The 18,864-nt window shown below is 37.5% G+C and overlaps 4 protein-coding genes across 8 annotated transcripts; 3 read left to right on the top strand and 1 right to left on the bottom strand.

The window, feature by feature from the left end:
- The first annotated feature begins 2,101 nt into the window (after positions 1-2,101).
- On the top strand, positions 2,102-3,982 carry LOC104760888 (DNA replication complex GINS protein SLD5). The gene is made up of 6 exons (XM_010483885.2): positions 2,102-2,478; positions 2,594-2,716; positions 2,847-2,929; positions 3,304-3,413; positions 3,554-3,626; positions 3,721-3,982. Exons 1-6 carry the CDS (start codon positions 2,308-2,310, stop codon positions 3,824-3,826), a joined length of 666 nt encoding a protein of 221 aa, XP_010482187.1. The 5' UTR covers positions 2,102-2,307; the 3' UTR covers positions 3,827-3,982.
- A 167-nt stretch (positions 3,983-4,149) lies between these two features.
- Positions 4,150-5,651, top strand: LOC147922818 (uncharacterized). 4 transcript variants are annotated; one of them, XM_087500018.1, is made up of 3 exons: positions 4,150-4,282; positions 4,740-5,064; positions 5,332-5,651. In XM_087500018.1, the coding sequence occupies exons 2-3, from the start codon at positions 4,833-4,835 to the stop codon at positions 5,355-5,357; spliced, it is 258 nt and encodes an 85-aa protein (XP_087356144.1). In that variant the 5' UTR covers positions 4,150-4,282; positions 4,740-4,832; the 3' UTR covers positions 5,358-5,651. The 4 variants fall into 4 exon arrangements, with proteins under 4 accessions (XP_087356144.1, XP_087356142.1, XP_087356143.1 ...); XM_087500016.1 differs by having other exon boundaries at positions 4,196-4,334; XM_087500017.1 differs by having other exon boundaries at positions 4,273-4,500.
- Positions 5,652-6,021: 370 nt separating this feature from the next.
- On the top strand, positions 6,022-10,396 carry LOC104725391 (putative histone-arginine methyltransferase 1.4). Of its 2 annotated transcripts, XM_087499776.1 has the most exons (16): positions 6,031-6,442; positions 6,551-6,616; positions 6,767-6,869; positions 7,035-7,178; positions 7,338-7,441; positions 7,553-7,651; positions 7,743-7,812; positions 7,984-8,080; positions 8,151-8,205; positions 8,326-8,409; positions 8,485-8,562; positions 8,720-8,823; positions 8,939-9,111; positions 9,198-9,334; positions 9,468-9,509; positions 10,022-10,396. In XM_087499776.1, exons 1-16 carry the CDS (start codon positions 6,248-6,250, stop codon positions 10,034-10,036), a joined length of 1,566 nt encoding a protein of 521 aa, XP_087355902.1. In that variant the 5' UTR covers positions 6,031-6,247; the 3' UTR covers positions 10,037-10,396. The 2 variants fall into 2 exon arrangements, with proteins under 2 accessions (XP_010442359.1, XP_087355902.1); XM_010444057.2 differs by lacking the exon at positions 10,022-10,396 and having other exon boundaries at positions 6,022-6,442; positions 9,468-9,695.
- LOC104725390 (isoleucine--tRNA ligase, chloroplastic/mitochondrial) lies at positions 9,780-17,613 on the bottom strand. Its single transcript, XM_010444054.2, has 22 exons — positions 17,303-17,613; positions 16,582-16,780; positions 16,342-16,496; positions 16,163-16,264; positions 15,984-16,053; positions 15,751-15,863; positions 15,525-15,593; positions 15,300-15,407; positions 14,820-14,964; positions 14,396-14,627; positions 14,012-14,298; positions 13,785-13,921; positions 13,408-13,555; positions 13,185-13,316; positions 12,962-13,090; positions 12,717-12,844; positions 12,456-12,620; positions 12,197-12,322; positions 11,725-11,798; positions 11,365-11,614; positions 10,859-11,038; positions 9,780-10,238 (listed from the first exon to the last, which is right to left on the bottom strand). The coding sequence occupies exons 1-22, from the start codon at positions 17,381-17,383 to the stop codon at positions 9,996-9,998; spliced, it is 3,273 nt and encodes a 1,090-aa protein (XP_010442356.2). The 5' UTR covers positions 17,384-17,613; the 3' UTR covers positions 9,780-9,995.
- Between the last annotated feature and the right edge of the window lie 1,251 nt (positions 17,614-18,864).

An 18,864-nucleotide genomic window follows, 5' to 3' on the forward strand; every position in this document is an offset into this window, starting at 1 on the left:
TGCTCATCAAAAGGTTTTTGTCAGGAAAATCAATTATATTCTCATATCAATCAATAGTCCTAAGATCTAAATTCAGATGACTAATCAAAGATCTAACATTAAGAACAACCTATGATGAAGATATAGAAAGATAAAGAATCCTAAATAAACAGATCTAATAAATCATAAAATCTCTGTGAAAAACCCTAAACCTAACAAGCAAACTACTCAGACATGTTTAATGAAGAACAAGACATAATTCTGAATAACTTGCAATAGATATTAAAAGTAAAAAGAGGAGTTTAGGAATTCTTCTCTCGAAGGAGTTCAGATCTATCTCCCAAAAGCTCTCAATATCTCTTCTCTCAAAAAGGTTGCAGAAAATAACTTGCTAGAATAAAACTTTTGGGGTTTTCTAAAACCCAAAAACACTATATATATGTCCTAAAACACGTCAGGGACTTGTGTTGCAAATATGAAAAACTTCGGGCAACTTTGTAAAACTTCCAAATTTGTGATTCTTCATCGGCTGAAGAGGGTGTCGACCGATGCTCCTAAGTGGTGTCGATCGATGCCCTTGTTTTGATCCGAGTCCAAATTGATTCTTCGAGATTTATGCTCCAAAATGATCCAAATTGCTCCACTTTGCTCCTTCTGTGCCAAAGTTCTAGAAAACCTGCAAAGACTCAAAAACATCCTAGAAAACAAATCAAAAGACTCAAAAAGACTCCTTATATTATGGTTAAAAACCACAAAAACCATGATATATCAGAAATCAATATAGCTTTGAGTTTTCTTCATTCTTGTTGGGTTTTATTAAATTTTTATAGGGTTATATTTTGTCTACAAGAAAGCTCCTCTTTTATACTCTGTTTTTTTTAAGATGTACTCAAGTAAGGAGTAAACCCTAATCCGAACACACACACCGATACAAGACTACGGTTAGGTTGATTAGGCCATTGGTTAGGACATTTTATCTAATTAGTTTTGGTGCTTTAGTTTATGAATTTGGTTTGCATAATTTTCATTCTAAGTTAAAGTATTTACTATATTTAACTAGGGTTTTAATTAAGTTGTAAAGGCCTATATAATGGTCTTTATTGATTAATGAGAAACTAAGCCCCAATAATTAATCTTAATCTCTAAGAGAGAATTAGGGTTAAGAGGGAGCTAAGCTTTCAATCGTTTCTTAATTCTCGAGCAAATAGTTGGTTCATAACACACACAATAAAAACGAATTCTAATCCCACTGAAGCAGAGAAATAATAAGGGAGTGAATTCTATCATAGAAAATTATACTAGTGCGATTACCACTAATTAAAGAGCATCACAACTTCAAAACTGGTTTGCAAACAATAGAGCTCGTTAACCACGAGGTGGTGGGCTAGTGATTCTAGCTTTGGTGGAAGATTCGCCATGTTGGTCTAGGCCAGGGATCGATTCTCTCCAAGCGCATAATTGCTTAGCTTTATCTCTTTGGCCACATGGGTATGGGCTCATTGCTTACGGTCCATTTATATACCTGGGAGACCCTACCCGTGGGATACCCTTCCCCAAAAAGATTAGTGTCGGACCCCTCTATAGGTCTGGGGGTTTACTCTTTGAGTTAACAAAAAAAAAAAAATACAATAGAGAATCACAACATACGTGATACGTCACAACTCACTAAGGATGTGAAGAATCTATGCGCTCTTACCTCTTGTCTTACCTAACTAACAAGTTTAAGACTCCAAGAGGCAAGACATGCTTATGGACGTTCAACACTGTCCATTTGCCTTTTGTCTTTGTCCTATCAGTATTTTTTTTATGTTCCTTTAACTGGAACTATTTACTGGTTCAACCGCAATAGTGGAATGTAGTATACCAATGGTTGCATTACCACTAGGAATGTGTCTCTTGACTCATTCTCGTGTAACAATCAGTTCGTATATGCACTAAAGCTAAGGCTTTTAGACTCTGTCATCATGTAGGATTGTAGGAACATGAGATACCTGAATAGAAAACTGGACACATACAGTATAAGAATTTATAAAACCGAATTTGGACCGATATTCAAAACCGTACCAAAATTATTTTAATTTTCTCTACGGTTTATTTATTCGGTTTACGTAATAACTAAACTGTCCCGTATTATGATGACAATCATCACTTCAGCACCAAACTCAAAAGCCCACACAGGCACACATTTTGCGCTTCTACTAAATCCCTTCTTCCTTGACCTTCATTTTGGCGCCAAATCAACAGTCGTGTTCCCGCTCGACCAAATTGATCTGATCTGAATCTTCAAGCAGAGAGAGAGAGAGAGAGATTCTTGAGTGCATTGATTTAATGGCGTCGAATTCGGAAGTGGGGGGATCATCGGCGGATTACGAAACAATGATGTCGACATCGGACGTTGAGCTATTGAAGAGGGCGTGGCGTAACGAGAAGGCGGCGCCGGAGATTCTTCAGTACGAAGGAGCTCTTGTTGAAAGAGCCAAAGAACAGATCGAATTAGTGGTAAATATCTCTAAATCCCTAATTTTTGTTTGTGTTGGGGTTTTTTTTTTTTTTTTTTTGAATTTATCTACAATTTTGGAAATTTTGAGTTTTGAAATGTTTGTAATGACTACAGGAAGAAACAATTGAGGATTATGTGGAAAATGGTAAAGACCCTTTGGTGGTGTCTCTTTATCAGATGGATTTGGACAGAACCCAGTTTCTACTCAGATCTTATCTCAGGGTTAGGCTCCTCAAGGTGTGTTCTATATATCCCTCACATTGTCTACTGGGAGTTTCAGATTAGCTTTGTGAGTTTTAATTCAAGGAAATGTTGTGTAGAAAACCTTTGTTTAGTTATCATCTCTAATGGATAGTGTTTGTTACAGATTGAGAAGTTTATGTTCCACAACCTCAAATCAGAAGAAGCTGAAAGGCGGCTTTCTGAGCAGGAGAGAGTCTTTGCTACAAAGTTTGTCTTCTTACTTGTCTGATCTTTTATGTTACTTGGCTTGTCTTTTTCCTTGTAAGCTGTTTTGCCTTTGTTCTGTGGGGTAGTAAATGTTATAGGTTTGGTATGGAATCTGTGTGGTATATAGATAGTGGTAGAGGGATATGTCTGGTACTTTACAAGTTAGAAATGGGATTAGAATGAACCCACATATGAATATAACTCTTGTTCATGGAGGATCTGAACTCGCCTGGAAATTGAAAACCTCACGTAGCCTAGTTACTTTTTCAAGAGTATCCGTTTGAGTGGTTAATTCAGACTTCAAACTTTAGTTTTTACAATTTACGTTAATGGTTGTTGTTGTGAGACATATATTTGAATGATCACATTCACAGGTGTGCTGATGATTTGGCAAAGCATTTCGAAGAGACTGTCCTGCTTAAATTACCCCAGAATTATCAGTCGGTCCTCAAGCAATCCGCAATAAGTGAAGTGGATGATATGGGTACCTCCCTAAACCTAATCACTTTGAACCATAATATCAGTTAGTTAAGATTGTCACTATAGTTGAACAATCCCTTCACAGTAGCTATAGGAGTTGTGTGTGTTTGACTGTTTGTGGTGACTATAATTGTGAATTTACAGTGCCGCAGCCCCATTTGGAGACCTTTGTTGTTTGTAGAAGCAACAACTTTGTCTCCCTCAATCTATATGAAGAGTGAGAGAATTCTCTTCCCTCCTTAACCTTATTCCTCCATACACATACTCAACCTTTATTTAATCTAAGTGTGAGTTTACTATGGTTTTCGCAGAGGAGAGAGCCCTGAGACTGTGGAAATGGAGCGCGGTGATCTCTACTTCATACGCTACAAGATTGTTAAAGGAGCAATCGAATCTGGCCAAATTGACTTGATCTGAGCTCAATAATGCTACCATAACCATAAGTGAAAGATTGTGCTACCATTGTTCATTATGTTATGAACCTGATTTGCTTGTGTTGTATAGTGAATTTTTACTATATTGTTTTGACTTTTGAGTTTCCCTATGTCTTGATAAAAAAAAAACTTTAGTATCCCTGCAGTCTAGCAAAGCTATTCATTTTCTTCCCAAAATTAAGGCTTTAACCATAACTAGACTATATTTGGTCTACAATGGTTCAACCCTCACATCAGATTATTATTGTTTTTTAGTTTCTTAGATATGTTTGTAATTGTTCCATTCAGTGATAGATCGAGTAACCCCAAAAACCGTAAGAATAAAAGATCTTTTTAGTTAACAGAAACAAAAAGGCTATTAAAATATCTCTTACGTTACGTGTGCCGCCATAAACCAAATAAAAATTCTTCTGCTGAGTCTTGGATAGAGAGCATAGAGGTTTAGATCCCCAAATCTTGAGTTGGCTTTCTTGAAATTCGAGTCGATCAAGGTTGAATTTTTGGTTTTGGGTTTTCCCTAAATATCTTCTCCGACCACTCTGTGTGGTCTAAAATCTAAATTTTATCTATTAAAAAAAATACAGGAATTGAAATCTTTGTCAAATTTGGTAATTGGGATTTAACAATTTCCAGCATAAACAGTGAATATATTTCCTGGTAATTGCATATAGAACTGCAAATCATTGTCCTTTGAGTTTGGTTTTGAAGTTAGCAAATTGGTGACTATCTCTATAACTCTTTACTGAGTTTTCTTGGTTGAATTAATCTTTCTTGCACATATAGTTCTTGTGAGGATTTGAGATTTGCCTGCTTTTGTATTTCTCCTTAGCTTGTAGTGTCAAAATTGTTTCTTTGTTCTTTCTCTTAAGTTGACTTCTTTGCCAATCTTTAACCAGAGATCCAAGGTGCTGTTGACGTTAGAAGATCGTTCTGTGTGTGAGCTTTTCCGGCCAAGAACTGCTTTAGTGTTATCAACTTTTTTAGAAGAGATGCATCTGTGGCCATCATTGAAACTTCGAAACTCCTTCAAGAGCCCTAGCCAGAAGAGATTCCAAAGGATGAACAGTGGCAAACAAAGCCAAAGCAATCAGCAGAAACTCCTTGACGGCGACAACAAAGAATCAGGCAGCACCGAGATTTCATTTGGTGGTGGGTTTGCTCTTGTTTGCAGAGATGTTGCCATGGTTCTTTCTTGCTGCTACTGCTGTTTCTGCTGTGGAGGTGATAAAAACCTTCTCTACACTTTTTCCCTTTTAACTAGTATTTGTGTGATCTCTGGTTGCAACTAGGTTGTGTGAAACCTGATCAGCTCTCAGGCATAGAATTTGGATTGTTGATTAAGTTTTAGAAAAAGATGTTAGTTTCGTATCACTCAAATGGCATCAGTTTAGCATTTCTCTGATTAAAAAAATCATGGTTGAATTTGGATAACTGATTCTTCCTTTTCGATTTCTCTGATTCGGATTCCTTTGATTTTTCTTTTCTCAGCTTGCGTTGATGATGAAGAGATTTGATGCAAGATCCTGATGGAGGAGGAGGATGTGAACAGATATTAGCCATAGAAAACAAAACACCAGTGTCTCAATTTAGAAAATATAGTTTATATTAACTTTCTGAATTCTAGTTTTTACCTTTTGCCAATCAAATTTACTGTATATAGTGTTGGATTTGGAATACACTATATTGTATTGGCTTTCTCAAGTAGATGGGCATGTTGTTAAATTCTACACAACTTTCTGAATTCTATTGTTTTTTGTTTTCTGGTATAACTACTAAACTACAGTATACAGTTCATGTGTTCGATTTGATTTTGGTGTTTGAGTTTTCTGCTTGCGTGTTATGTAACACAACTAGTAAAACTAGTTTGTGTCGTAATATTTTAGTTTTAACACCCTATAACAAAAAAAACTATAGTAGATGTTTCAATATGTGTTTCAACAAGGTTTGTGACATTTGAATTCATGTATAAAAAAATATCTCTACGATTGTTAAAAAAGGACTTCAAATTCAAGTTCATATACATACATGTTTCAGCTTGTAATTGAAATAGTTCATGTATGTTTCAGCTTGTAATTGAAATAGTTCATGTATGTTTCAGCTTATAAAATTGAAATAGTTCATGTATGTTTCAGCTTGTAATTGTAATAAATCGAATTAAATGTCCGCAGATGGGGACTAGATAGGCGCGGGCTGGCCCGTTTGACACACCTACCCCTCACACTTCCTTTGGCCGCTCCTTTTTTTTTTTTTTTTTTTTTTTTTTTTTCTCTCTTCCACTTCTCGTCGGAGCTCGCGAGGAAGCTCTCTCCTCAGAAATCAAAAACCCTAAAAGTTCCCTTTCGATTCATCCAGACATACAAATACTGTATCTATTATATACATTGGTTGTATTCACAACAGAACAATGGAGGTCCCTTCTCTGAATAAGCAGCAGGAGTTCACTTTGGCTTCCGTCACTGATCTCATGTCTCCTGACACATCATCTCTTTCGTCCTCTTCTGTTGTAGCTACGTTTTCTTGTGTTAATGAAGTCAAGGAACTCCGATTTCAGGAATCTGAATCGTCCGACGGTTTCACTTTCCATCTTAGTTCGACTCAGGTGGTGGTGGTTCTCAAGATTCTATTTTTAATCTCTTTTTGAAACGTTTCTATGGTTGGATTAAGTGTACTCATTTTGTATTTGTATTCATATTGTGTTGTTGCTCAGCTGTTCAAGTTGGGGCCGCTTCAGTTCATCTGTGTCTCTGATAGTTCGAGTTCTTCTGCAAAAGAGGTGTGTGATACATTTATTTTGTTCAGTTTCTTCTGAGTGTTATAGAGATTGGTTTCAGGAGATGATTTGATTGAGTGTGTGCACCCTCGGTCACTATATATATCGAGTGTGTATCTGATATATAACTTGTTTTGCTGATTTTAAAACCAGAAATCATTCTGTCGAGGAGTTGTAATAAAATTTAGAGACGACAAGGAAAGCAAGGAATTTTGTGATTCATTTGAGCAATGGACAAAGGATGCTGTTAAGCAAGGTGCCTCTCTCAAATTGTTTATGTTTTCTTGTTGTTTCTTGAATTAATAATAGATGTTCAGATGCACTTGACCATAGTGATGGGTATATATATTGATTACACTACATTCATATGACTGTTGTTTGTACTCATTCTTTGATGTCTTTCCCGTTCTTTCGTTTCTAGGATCAACTTTGCCGAATGGAACAGTTTCAGCTAATAAAAGCAAGTTCGATGATAAGATAGAGGCTGCTTCTGCTAAAATGTATTTCCATTATTATGGACAACTTTTACATCAGCAAAATATGCTGCAGGATTATGTGAGGACAGGTAAGGTCTCTGGCTTTTGTGCATCTGTTACATTAGAGATTTGTTTCCGACTTTTTTGTTGGTTTAGGAGCATATCTATCAGAAGATAAATATTTTTAATTTTTCCACATTGCTATTTGGCCGAGGATAGCTCTTTATATGTCATATTACTGTCTTCAGGTACATATCATGCTGCAGTTATGGAGAATCGTTCAGATTTTGCTGGTCGTGTTGTTGTAGATGTGGGAGCTGGAAGTGGCATTTTGTCATTATTTGCTGCACTGGTATGCAAAAATTTAAGGAACTTTGGGCCGAAAAGGTTTTAGAACTACTATAGATCTGCCTTTTGCTTTTTGTTTTTCTTATAGACGTCCATTATCTTCCCCTTAATTTAGGCTGGTGCCAAGCATGTGTATGCTGTGGAAGCGTCAGAAATGGCTGAATATGCCCGTAAGCTGATTGCTGGAAACCCATTGCTTGCTGAACGGATCACAGTTAAGACCTGTAGACTGTAGTCCAGTTTCGTTAGTACACTTTTCCATATATATCCATTTTTCTGATATTCTTTGAGTTGGACAAGTGTAGGTCATCAAGGGAAAGATTGAGGATATTGAGTTGCCTGAGAAGGCTGATGTTTTGATCTCTGAACCAATGGGTATGTCTTTCACAAACGGATTCTTTTAACGTGCTCTTCATGAAAATCAGAATCTTTCAGAAGGCAAATTTTGGTCTGTGAGAAAAAGTGGAGAAACATCAATACTGATTCAAAGTTTTAGTGATTTTTTTGAAAGCACCTTCCTTATATATAAAATATGTGTGCCTGTAGGCACCCTATTGGTCAATGAGAGGATGCTGGAGACATATGTTATTGCTAGAGACCGATTTCTGTCTCCAAACGGAAAAATGTTTCCAACAGTTGGAAGGTAAAGTTTCGATAGTTTTACTTTTCGATCTCATAAACCTCTTCTTTCTCATATAACTTTTTCACTGTAGGATCCATATGGCACCTTTCGCCGATGAATTCTTATTTGTTGAAATGGCAAATAAGGTACATAACGGACATCTTATCAGGAAAATATATCTAATATTGCTTACAACATAGAAAGGATTTGAATTCAGTATGTGATGGTTAAAGCTTTCAGTAATTAGGCTTTCTACCTCTATGCAGGCTTTGTTTTGGCAGCAACAGAACTATTATGGAGTTGATTTGACACCTCTATACGTGTCAGCCCACCAGGGTTATTTTTCCCAGGTATATCTTACTTACACCGGTGAATTGCTGATTAATTTTTTCTCCTCTCACCCTTCATATTCACTGATTTTGTAGCCTGTTGTTGATGCATTTGATCCAAGATTATTGGTGGCTCCCTCAGTGTCACATGTGATAGATTTCACTAAGATGACGGTATAACTATTTTCTGTGTGTCAGTTCCACAGTGTTTCCTTTACATTGGACATTTTTCTCTCATTCTTTTCACATCTATGGAATATCTATGTGCAGCCTTGTTAATTTGGTGAATGACATAATCCAAACTTATTTAGCTGTCAATTCGCTTTCACAGGAAGAACAATTTTACGAGATTGATATCCCATTAAAGTTCACAGCGTCAGTGTGTACTAGAGTGCATGGACTTGCGTGCTGGTTTGACGTTCTCTTTGACGGAAGGTATGAAGCCATAACAATTTACATATATGTTTCCATCCTTCAGATTAATATTCCTTTTTTTTTTCAATCATCAAAGGCAACAATACAAACCTAATTTGTTCTGTCTATATAACAGCACAGTACAAAGATGGTTCACAACGGCTCCTGGAGCACCAACAACCCATTGGTACCAAATAAGATGTGTTCTCTCGCAGCCTATTCATGTCATGGCAGGGCAAGAGATCACTGGTAGACTTCATTTGGTTGCCCACAGTGCTCAGAGTTACACTATTAATCTAACACTCTCAGGTTAATCTTGCTTTCTTACATCTCTCCTTTGATACATATCATCTACTTTCGACTTTGTTTCTGATTCTGATTGGCTTTTTAAACAGCTAAAATGTGGGGACCCGGTGCCAATCAAGGTGGAATACTCCAGACATCATCGTGCAAACTCGATCTGAAGGAACCCTATTATAGAATGTCTCAGCCTCAAGTATACCCTACACAGGAACCACCAGCTCAGCCGCAAGTAAGCATTTGTTATTGTCTTGACCAAACAATTAAGATATGATCACTGTATAGCACAACTTCAAATAGATTCTTTGAATTTTGCATCTAAGCTTTACAAATTTACAACATGTGTTTACATTTTCTTGGTGTAGGACGACTTTCATATACAGAGCGATGACTTGGACGAAGTAGAGGTACTACAACATAACGCAAACGCTCAGCTCTAGAAATAGAACTAGAACAAAATCCTTGTAGTTCCATCCATGTTTTTGTACTCTGTGTTTGGTTCCTACGTTAGCTCCGAGCCATAATTTTCAGACATTAAATCTTGGGTATTACATGTCTGGTTCGACTCTATTTAAAGTATTAGCACACGCAAATGATTCTGTTTTTTTGGTTTTATAACCAGGTTAAATAGAGTTTCCTGGTTATTTAAAACTATCTTCGTGTGTCATGCCAACAGATTCCCAAAAGATTTCATTTACAATTTATGTGCATGTTCTTACATTGCAATTATTAAAATAAATGAGTAATTGGAGTTGTTTTTCAAATCCGCAATGTTTCTGGTTTAATAGAGATCAACTAGAATCTATTGACTTTTGAAACAAAAATGAATTGCAGTATGTGCAAATAGTGCAATGGGCAAAAGAAACTTGTACAGTATAGAGCAAATTTCAAGCTCAGCTGATTACGGCTGCAACTGCAGGCTCAGGAGGATTAGCAACAATGACATTGAAGCAGCGTCCACAGAGAGTAGGATGGTCGGAGAACGACCCGACCTGGCCCGAGTAGTTCCAGCACCTCTCGCACTTGGACCCCTCAGCTCGTGACACACCAATCCAGACTTTGTTTTCTCCCTCCACATACTCTCCTGTGTGTTGTACACTGCTTACTATCTCATTCATTGACGACAATACCTCAACCTGTATACACATGCACAACAGTTTCATGGCTAGTCTCATAGAAATGCACTCACTATGATCGAATCTCAACTTTAATTAAAAATTGTGTATATAATAATGAGGAATGCCAGATGAATCATTATAACCTGTATAATAAAATGCTGTAATCTTTTGATCCATATGTTTCCTCATTCATACCTATCCCTTATGCATATTGGGGCGTTCGAGAATGTCTTCCATAGATCTAATCCCTACATGTATCTAGTGCTATAAAAGTACTCTTCCTATATCTTATAAACATTCAGCATTTCTCTTTTGGCCGCAATCCTATATCTACGATACTTGTGCAAAAAGGACCCTACCCTACACATCAAAATCTGAGTAGAATGAACCAGGCTGGATCAAAATAAAATTTCGCTTTGTGCCTAATCCTGTTTACTCTAAAACATTTTACTTTGCTTGTATCTAATGAATCCTATTGAGTAACTATAATGATCAAGTGAGCCTAATTGTAGTTTGGCGACCTGAACCTTACACAGAAAACCCCAGGGGTATCTGTTGTGATGGCCGTAAAGGGTTTTAATTTATCTTGAATTATAACTGGAATATGGATTTTGCACATAAGTAGGTCTAGTGCTTACTTGTGATGTTATGAATATGCGTTGCAGAGTGTCAGCTTCGTTCTTTGCTTCACTCATCTCTAGTAATTTTGTAGCCATGCCTGCATCTCCAGTATGCAGATACACCTTTGCTTCTAAACTGGAACCAATCATTTTCTCATTACGTGCGAGCTCCAGCACTTTGTTCACCTCGGTCCTTAACTGTCACACAAACACCATAAGCATTTTTAAGATCCTCGCTACATAACATGCATCAAGTACATGTCGTCTGAGGAAGAATCGGCCAGTAAAAAAAACTAAAAGGTTCTTCCAGAGAACTTTCGATAATGCAATATCATAAGAACTGACTACACGATCAATTTGACATAACATTCGAGTAAAAATTCTGATATTGCGTAACATTTCATTGACTTCATCACCACTCAGTAGCTAAGGAACTCTATTACTTTAATTATAAGTAGAGAAGAGAGTATAAAGATGCGAAATATTCTGTGCGTATCAGCTATGATTTAGGGGAGCTTTGGTACCTCGAGAAGCCTTTGCCAGAAGAGAACATCTTCAGCAGGAAATGAAAGCCATTGTTCATTCATTGTAGGCCATTTAAGTTCGAAGACAAATTTTGCTGCAGAGCCATCTTCATTTCTGTACTCAAATGGAAGATTCTGCCAGACATCTTCCGCTAGGTGAGGTACTATCGGAGCAATCACTCTCAATATGGATAACAAATGTGTTGAAAGAACTGTTTGACAGCTTCTTCTGGTAAAACTTGAAGTTCCCCTGAGAAAAAGTATTTTTGGTCCAGATTACCTTGTGTACCACAGCCATATTAAGAAAAGTTCTACAAAGGTTGCAGCAAATATCAACCTAAAAGAAGATGGAAAACTTACCCAGTATACAGTCTATCTTTAGCGATATCGAAGTAGAAATTTGACAGATCAACAATTGTGAATCGTTGTATGATCTGAAATAAAGAAAGCTCATTGAGTAACACAGATGATCTAAAACATGAAATTCAGCCTCCTGAGGTTCAGCCATCCATTGCAAATACATCAACCCCACTCTCACCTCAATGTACAGTAAGTAATTGGTGAATTTAAGTTCCTTAGATACTAATTAATAAACTAACTCTTGTAACGGTAATCTATGTCTGTTTTCCGTCACAGGCAAAGGAATACATACAAAAATAATGTAGATCATTTAGTGGCTCCCTGTTTTTAAGCTAATGTGGCCATTCTCCATATCAAAATTAAGAAAATAAAATAAATTGGCACAGTCAGGAAACGTGACACATCTAAAGAGACTACTTTGCAGGTACTGGCCAGTTCAACTTTACCAAAATAAGATGGAGAGGTCTGGTACCTGGAATATTTTAAAGAACTGGTAGTTCTCGTAACATTCTTGTATGTTCTTTACTACATTCTCAAGCTGAAAGAGAGCATGCTGATCAATGATAGGTAAATCCTGGTATGGAACAGCATTATCAACCTACAAACCGCCACAACTTAATATTTAAGGATTCTCACCGACGTCAGGATATAAAACACAATCAAGAAATCTTGAAAAGTGGGGAAAGAAAAGAAAACACTACTCTATGTAAAGCTTAGAGTTCAAAACCTACTCTCCAATCATGAAGATTGCCCAAGAGATATCGTAATGTTCCCCTCAACTTCCTATATATATCAGACATTTGACGAAGAATCTGTGGACCTATCAGTACATCCCCTGTGTAATCTACACTAGAAACCCAAAGACGCATAACATCAGCTCCATAAGCAGGTGCATCCTGGCATAGAAAGACAAACCCTTGTCAGGAAACAGATTTGTTAGATAACGAAGATGTTTTTAAACAATAGTATTGGTTTCTATACCAGCGACAAACCTTTGAATTTTTCCCTCCTTCAATGACCAAACGTGGGTCCACTACGTTACCTAGAGACTTGCTCATTTTCATACCCTTCTCATCCAATACAAATCCATGTGTTATAACAGCTGAATAAGGGGCTTTTCCTATACAATCATGCAAAACGTGAAAGAAAATAAAATGAAAAGCCACTTTACACCAAGAAAGCTAAAACATGTCGAATAATCTCAATTTAGAAGGCAATCATCATGGTGTGCAATCACCTTGTGTTGCAATGCTTGTTAACAAAGAACTCTGGAACCACCCACGATGCTGATCTGTTCCTTCTAGATACACATCTGCAGGGAAAGTAAGACCCTCACGTTTCCCCAATACACCAGCCCAAGAAGATCCTGACATACAAATGAAAAAGAAAGTGATGTAAAATAGTTGTTGAGTGCTTTGTGCGACTATCTGATTTTAATTATGTTTCTTTTATCATAGTACCTGAGTCAAACCAGACGTCCATTGTATCAGTCCCCTTTTCATAATCAGCTGCTTTATCACGATAACTCTCAGGAAGTAGGTCTTCCACTGACATATACCACCACGCGTCACTACCCTTTTGGGAAATTATGGCTGCCAGACAAAGTATTCAAATAAGGTTACAGAAAACACAGTCAGTAAATAATAACCAATAAAGAGACCATACTCTCTTATAGGCCCTTACATTTAACATGGTTAATTGTCTCTTCATTCATGAGGGGTTCTTTCGTCTTAACATGATAAAAGGCAGGGATAGGGACACCCCATGTCCTTTGTCTCGAGATGCACCAATCAGATCGACTGGAAGTCATGGCAGATATTCTGTTTACTGCCTGAATGACAAATTGCCAAAATATAACAGGTGCCAAATTAAACTCCAAACAACACAAGGAAGATGCTTAGGCAAGCAGTATGATACCATGTCAACATTGAGAAAATAGAAGAGCAAGGTGTATCAGATCATGTGGTTCATGTTCTGTGAGTCTCCTTTCACAGTTAACATCCACACATGATATTCAAGAAATGTAAACTCATAAACTCTATATGTGTTCAAATTGGTACCTGATGTGGTATCCATTTTACATTGTTGATTGCATCCATAGTGGCCGTGCGAAACCCCTCGACCGATGCAAACCACTGCTCAGTCGCCCTAAATATCGTAGGTTTCTTAGTTCGCCAATCATATGGGTATTTATGAGCTGCATGGCAAAGAAGGAAATTAAATCATGAGACTCTGAAGCAAATGTTTCCTCAAATGATTCCTCAGAAAGCATCTGAATCAAACTCACCATACGATTCTTCCATGACCAGAGACATATTCTCATCCAGGTAACTGACAACAGCACTATTCCCTTCTCCAAGGACAGAGAGCCCTCTAAACTGTCCAGCTTCCTCAGTGAAATTTCCTTCATCATCTACTGGAGAGACAAGAGGCAGCCCATACTTCAGGCCGGTTGCATAATCCTCCTGACCATGACCAGGGGCAGTGTGGACCAACCCTGTTCCTGATTCCGTAGTTATGTAATCACCCCCTATAACGACTGGACAGTCCCTGTTATCAATTGGATGTGTGTACCTACAACCATGATGACCGACCATAAACTAAGGGATTCAATTTATAGCACCACATACAAAACTGAAATTCCTATTTATTCTCTAACTTAGAATGTTACCTGCAGTTTTCAAGATCTGAACCAAGGAATGTTTTACTTATGATAAGCTTCACACCCCATTTCGCTTCTAATGCTGGCACAAGGTCGGTTGCTACAATCACGAAAAGCTTTTGTTTATTCTTTAGAACCTTCCCAGACATTTTCTTTTTGTTGCCTGTCACAACAGATTCATCTTCTGAGAATGACTGCACTTCCACAACAGAGTACTGAAGCTTCGCATTCACCGCGACAGCTGAAAGTTAGACAAGAATTAAAGGAAGAGTCACCAAATGTGCTTAATTGCTTATATAGCATTCAAATAGAAAACCATACAAAAAAAAAAGTAGTTATCATTTTGAAAGTTGAGAGAAACATATACTAATTTGGAGAACAAATGTGAGAAAGAACGGATACAAAGCAAACATATACTAATATATCGCCTCACCAGCATTGGCTGGCATAGTCCAAGGTGTAGTTGTCCATACTGCCAAGCATATATTAGGGATAAACTCATCTAAAAGGCTTGTTTTTGCTCCGCCAACCAATTTGAAAATAGCATATATGCTTTTGGAAATATGACCCTCCGGATACTACACATATCAGCAGATACAGGTGGAACTGATATCAGATAACAAGGTAAAGTGTGGAATCGTCAAAACATTATTTCATGAAAGCAGCATGCGTTAAGAACAGGAACAGATGACTACAAAACCAGCGTTCATTAAGGATAAAAAGAACTACTCTCGGTCTAATGGACAACAGATCACATTATGATAAAATGTCAACAGCAGTAAGAAAAAGAATGGGAAGACTGGTATGGGTTTAGCAGACTTTAAATGTTTCTCTGAGCTGGCCATAATATTAATATTATTATTATTATTATTATTCTTAGATTAGTTGAGAAGAAAAGGGGAGTCAAGTTAACCTCTAGTTCAGCTTCTGCAAGAGCAGTCCGAGATGAAGGGCTCCAGTGAACTGGCTTCCTACCTCTATAGATGTACCCTTTCAAGGCCATCTGGCCAAATACTTCAACCTACAATATACGATAAAAAGATATGTTGACTTTATCAGGCTTTGAAGAACTCTACTAATAATCATCTTCTACATGGATAATTAATCCAGTACATAATGTTGGAGGTAAGACCATTACCTGGGCTGCTTCATATTCCAGATCAAGAGTTAGATAAGGATGGTTCCAGTCTGCCCATACTCCAAACCGCTATAAACATCAAGTATTATGCCAGATATGCTAAATGTTAATGGAATACCGAACAAAATATCTTTAGTAGTTATTATGCCCTGAGATATCTAAAATTCATAATGACTGATGCATTCAAAACAGGAACTCAGATATGAAAACAAAGCTTGATAGCCACCTTAAATGATTCCATTTGTGTTTTGACTGTTGCTTTTGCAAATTTCGCTGCCTTTGCCCTTAATTTTAATGGTGTAAGTTCCTTTCTCACTTCCTGATCTAGGGACTGCAGAACTGAAATATTTGATGGTTACAGCCACATTATTCAGGCAACTAACTAACTGGAACATAACAAAAGCAGAGTTACTTTCTGTTTCTAATAACTCAAACGCCCATAAACCATTATGTACTTGCCTTTCAACTCAATTGGGAGGCCATGGCAATCCCACCCAGGAACGTACTGAACTTTATAGTTTTGGAGCAGCTGCATAAAGCAGATACTTTGATGAGAAGAACTCCTATATTGGACGTAAGCAAAGATAGAGAAGCCATAAGGAGAATAAATCGATGTCCAAGTCAGGAAAAGAGAATACCTTATAGCGATTAATGATATCCTTCAGTATCTTGTTAAGAGCATGACCCATATGCAGATCACCATTGGCATAAGGAGGACCATCGTGAAGAATGAAACTCCCCTGAAATTCCAACTAAATTATTAGACACCAGTTTCGCAAAGCAAAGTTGATGTAGGAAAAAATCTTGAGAATCTTACTCCATTGTTATTATCAGAAACTCTCTTGAAGACCTGGTGCTCTTCCCACAACTTCTGGAGTTCAGGTTCCCTTGTCAAAGAATTCGCTCTCATACCAAAACCTGTCTTTGGCAAATCAACTGTGTGCTTGTACTTTCCATCTTCTTGTTTTTCCCCTAACCAAACACAATGGTAAATGAGTGTCACATTGCATAACAGAATAGCAGTATTAGGAAAAGTACTAGTTGTGAGATGCAAAACCTTCAGATGCTTTCTTTGCTGCCATAACAGGCCCACGAGACCTTCGCTTTGATGAATGACCAAACTCATTGTTTGATTCAGTTGAATACCGTGAAACATATAGGAACGAAAAAGCCTTGACGGAAGACCTTCCCTTGGCAAGAAAAGAATCCAACGGCGTGTTTCTCCTTAAATTAGAAGAACTTCTACCTGACAATACCTGAACGGGGACAAAACCACATCTCAAAAACTATTTCAACGCAAGTTGTCAACAAGAAGAATGATATAGGTGAAGTAGTTTTTGCCAAGCAAGACAACACATTTTTCTAAAGAAAGAACAGAGCTTTGGTTAATAAAAGGGCTCTCTAAGCATTACAGAGGACACATGTAAGCACTTCATGAGATGCACAGTTACTTGTAATGGATAAAAAAGTCAACCCAGAAGTCTCTGAAATTTTATCGAACAACTGGTGTGCAATAGTAAACGTTAAGAACCCCAATCTAGACAAACGTATTTATCCGTCCCACAACAAAAAAAAAAAGAGAACTACATTAACGAATCCCACAAACCCGAAATTGCAATTGCAATGATAATATGGACCAATTCGAAGAAAAATGTAATCTAAAAATCGAACTTGGCAATAAAAAAAAGGCTATCACTTTCTCAGTACTCCTGCAAAAACATATTATGCAGAGCAGACGGATTCAAAGTAATATGAAGACTGAAGAGTGAACCACATACTCTGTAAGATGAAGACTGAACCATCGCCATGGCAGCAGCTTCTCTGGGATTTCCCGGAAAAGATTTGAAGAAAGACGACATCTTCTCTACTTTTTTATCTCTGCTGATCCTATCTCTCAGCGCTCATTTTCACAATATCGACGATACGAAACAAGAATGAGAAGGAAGTAAGAAGAAGACTAACTCGTCGCCAAACTCAGGGATGGCTATGTGTTGTGGTCGTGGATAAACTGAAACTCTGAAACTGAAACCAAACCTCAGAACTTTTGTTTTGGGTTTTATCCGTTAAATCCCTAAATCTCTCTTTTTTTAAAAAAAAAAAAAATATATATATATATATATATATATATACAAATTCCCCTTTTTCAATCTCATAAAAATAAAAGAGAATTTCTAAGACATAAGGTTTCGAAAAAAAAAGACATAATTCTAAATAAATTTTGTGAAAACAAAAAGCTTTACTATAATAATTACTTGCTACAATATAGTAAAAAATATATAAGTGTGAAGTACATATGAAAATCAAAGGATTTAATTCAGATCATCATTCCAAGGAAATGAATTCAAGAAGTGGATCAGCCTAGCTTATACCCGTTAATTCACCAGGTTTGGAAAACGGAGACGAGCCCCAAGGTCCAACATTTCTTGTGGAAATGTTTGACCAATTGCATCTCGGTTGCAAGGAATATGTCATACCGCCATTTGAATAGAGATGCCTACTGTGTAAAGTGTGATGGTGAGGAAGAAACGGTGAATCATCTCCTATTCCAATGCACCTATGCAAGACAGGTTTGGGCTCTCTCTCCTATTCCGGCTCCACCGAGTGGTACCTGGAGTAATTCTATATATGAAAATATGTTCCATGTCTTGAATATTAAGACACATACTCCTCAGCCTGATGGCCTTGAACTGATCATCCCTTGGCTGCTCTGGGGAATCTGGAAGTCAAGGAATGCTCTCATCTTCCAAGGAAAGGACTTCAATGCATTAGATACAGTGAGAAAAGCACAAGAGGATGTGACGGAGTGGAGTCAAAGGAAAGAATCTGATGAACCAGATAATGGCTGTACTGAGCCACGATCATCTGAAAGAATGGTGTGGCGACCACCTCCGGATGCTTGGGTTAAGTGCAACACTGATGGGTCTTGGAACGGTGAAAGTAACCCCGGTGGTATAGGTTGGGTTCTTCGGGACAAAGTGGGAATGGTTTTATGGTTGGGCGCACAAGCTGTTCAGCGAGCAAGATCAGTGTTGGAAGTGGAATTAGAGGCTTTAAGGCAAGCGATCAGATCAATGATTCGACTGAACTATAATAGAGTGATCTTTGAATCGTATTCATTGGGGGCAGTTAATTTGATCAATAATGACGAAATATGGCCAGCCTACGCTCCCATGCTCCAAGACATAAAAGTTTTGCTGCTCAACTTTCAAGAGCGTAGAATCTGTTTTGTGCCTAGAATTATGACCCTAAGTTGTATTCTACTGAGCCAAATTGGGTCAAATCTCTTGTAAGAGTGGATTAACCAAGTGTAAGCTGATTTGGATAATGAAAGTTGTTGTTG

Source organism: Camelina sativa, chromosome 18 (genome assembly GCF_030686135.1).
Source record: "Camelina sativa cultivar CO46 ecotype springtype chromosome 18, ASM3068613v1".
Taxonomy (NCBI): Eukaryota; Viridiplantae; Streptophyta; class Magnoliopsida; order Brassicales; family Brassicaceae; genus Camelina; species Camelina sativa.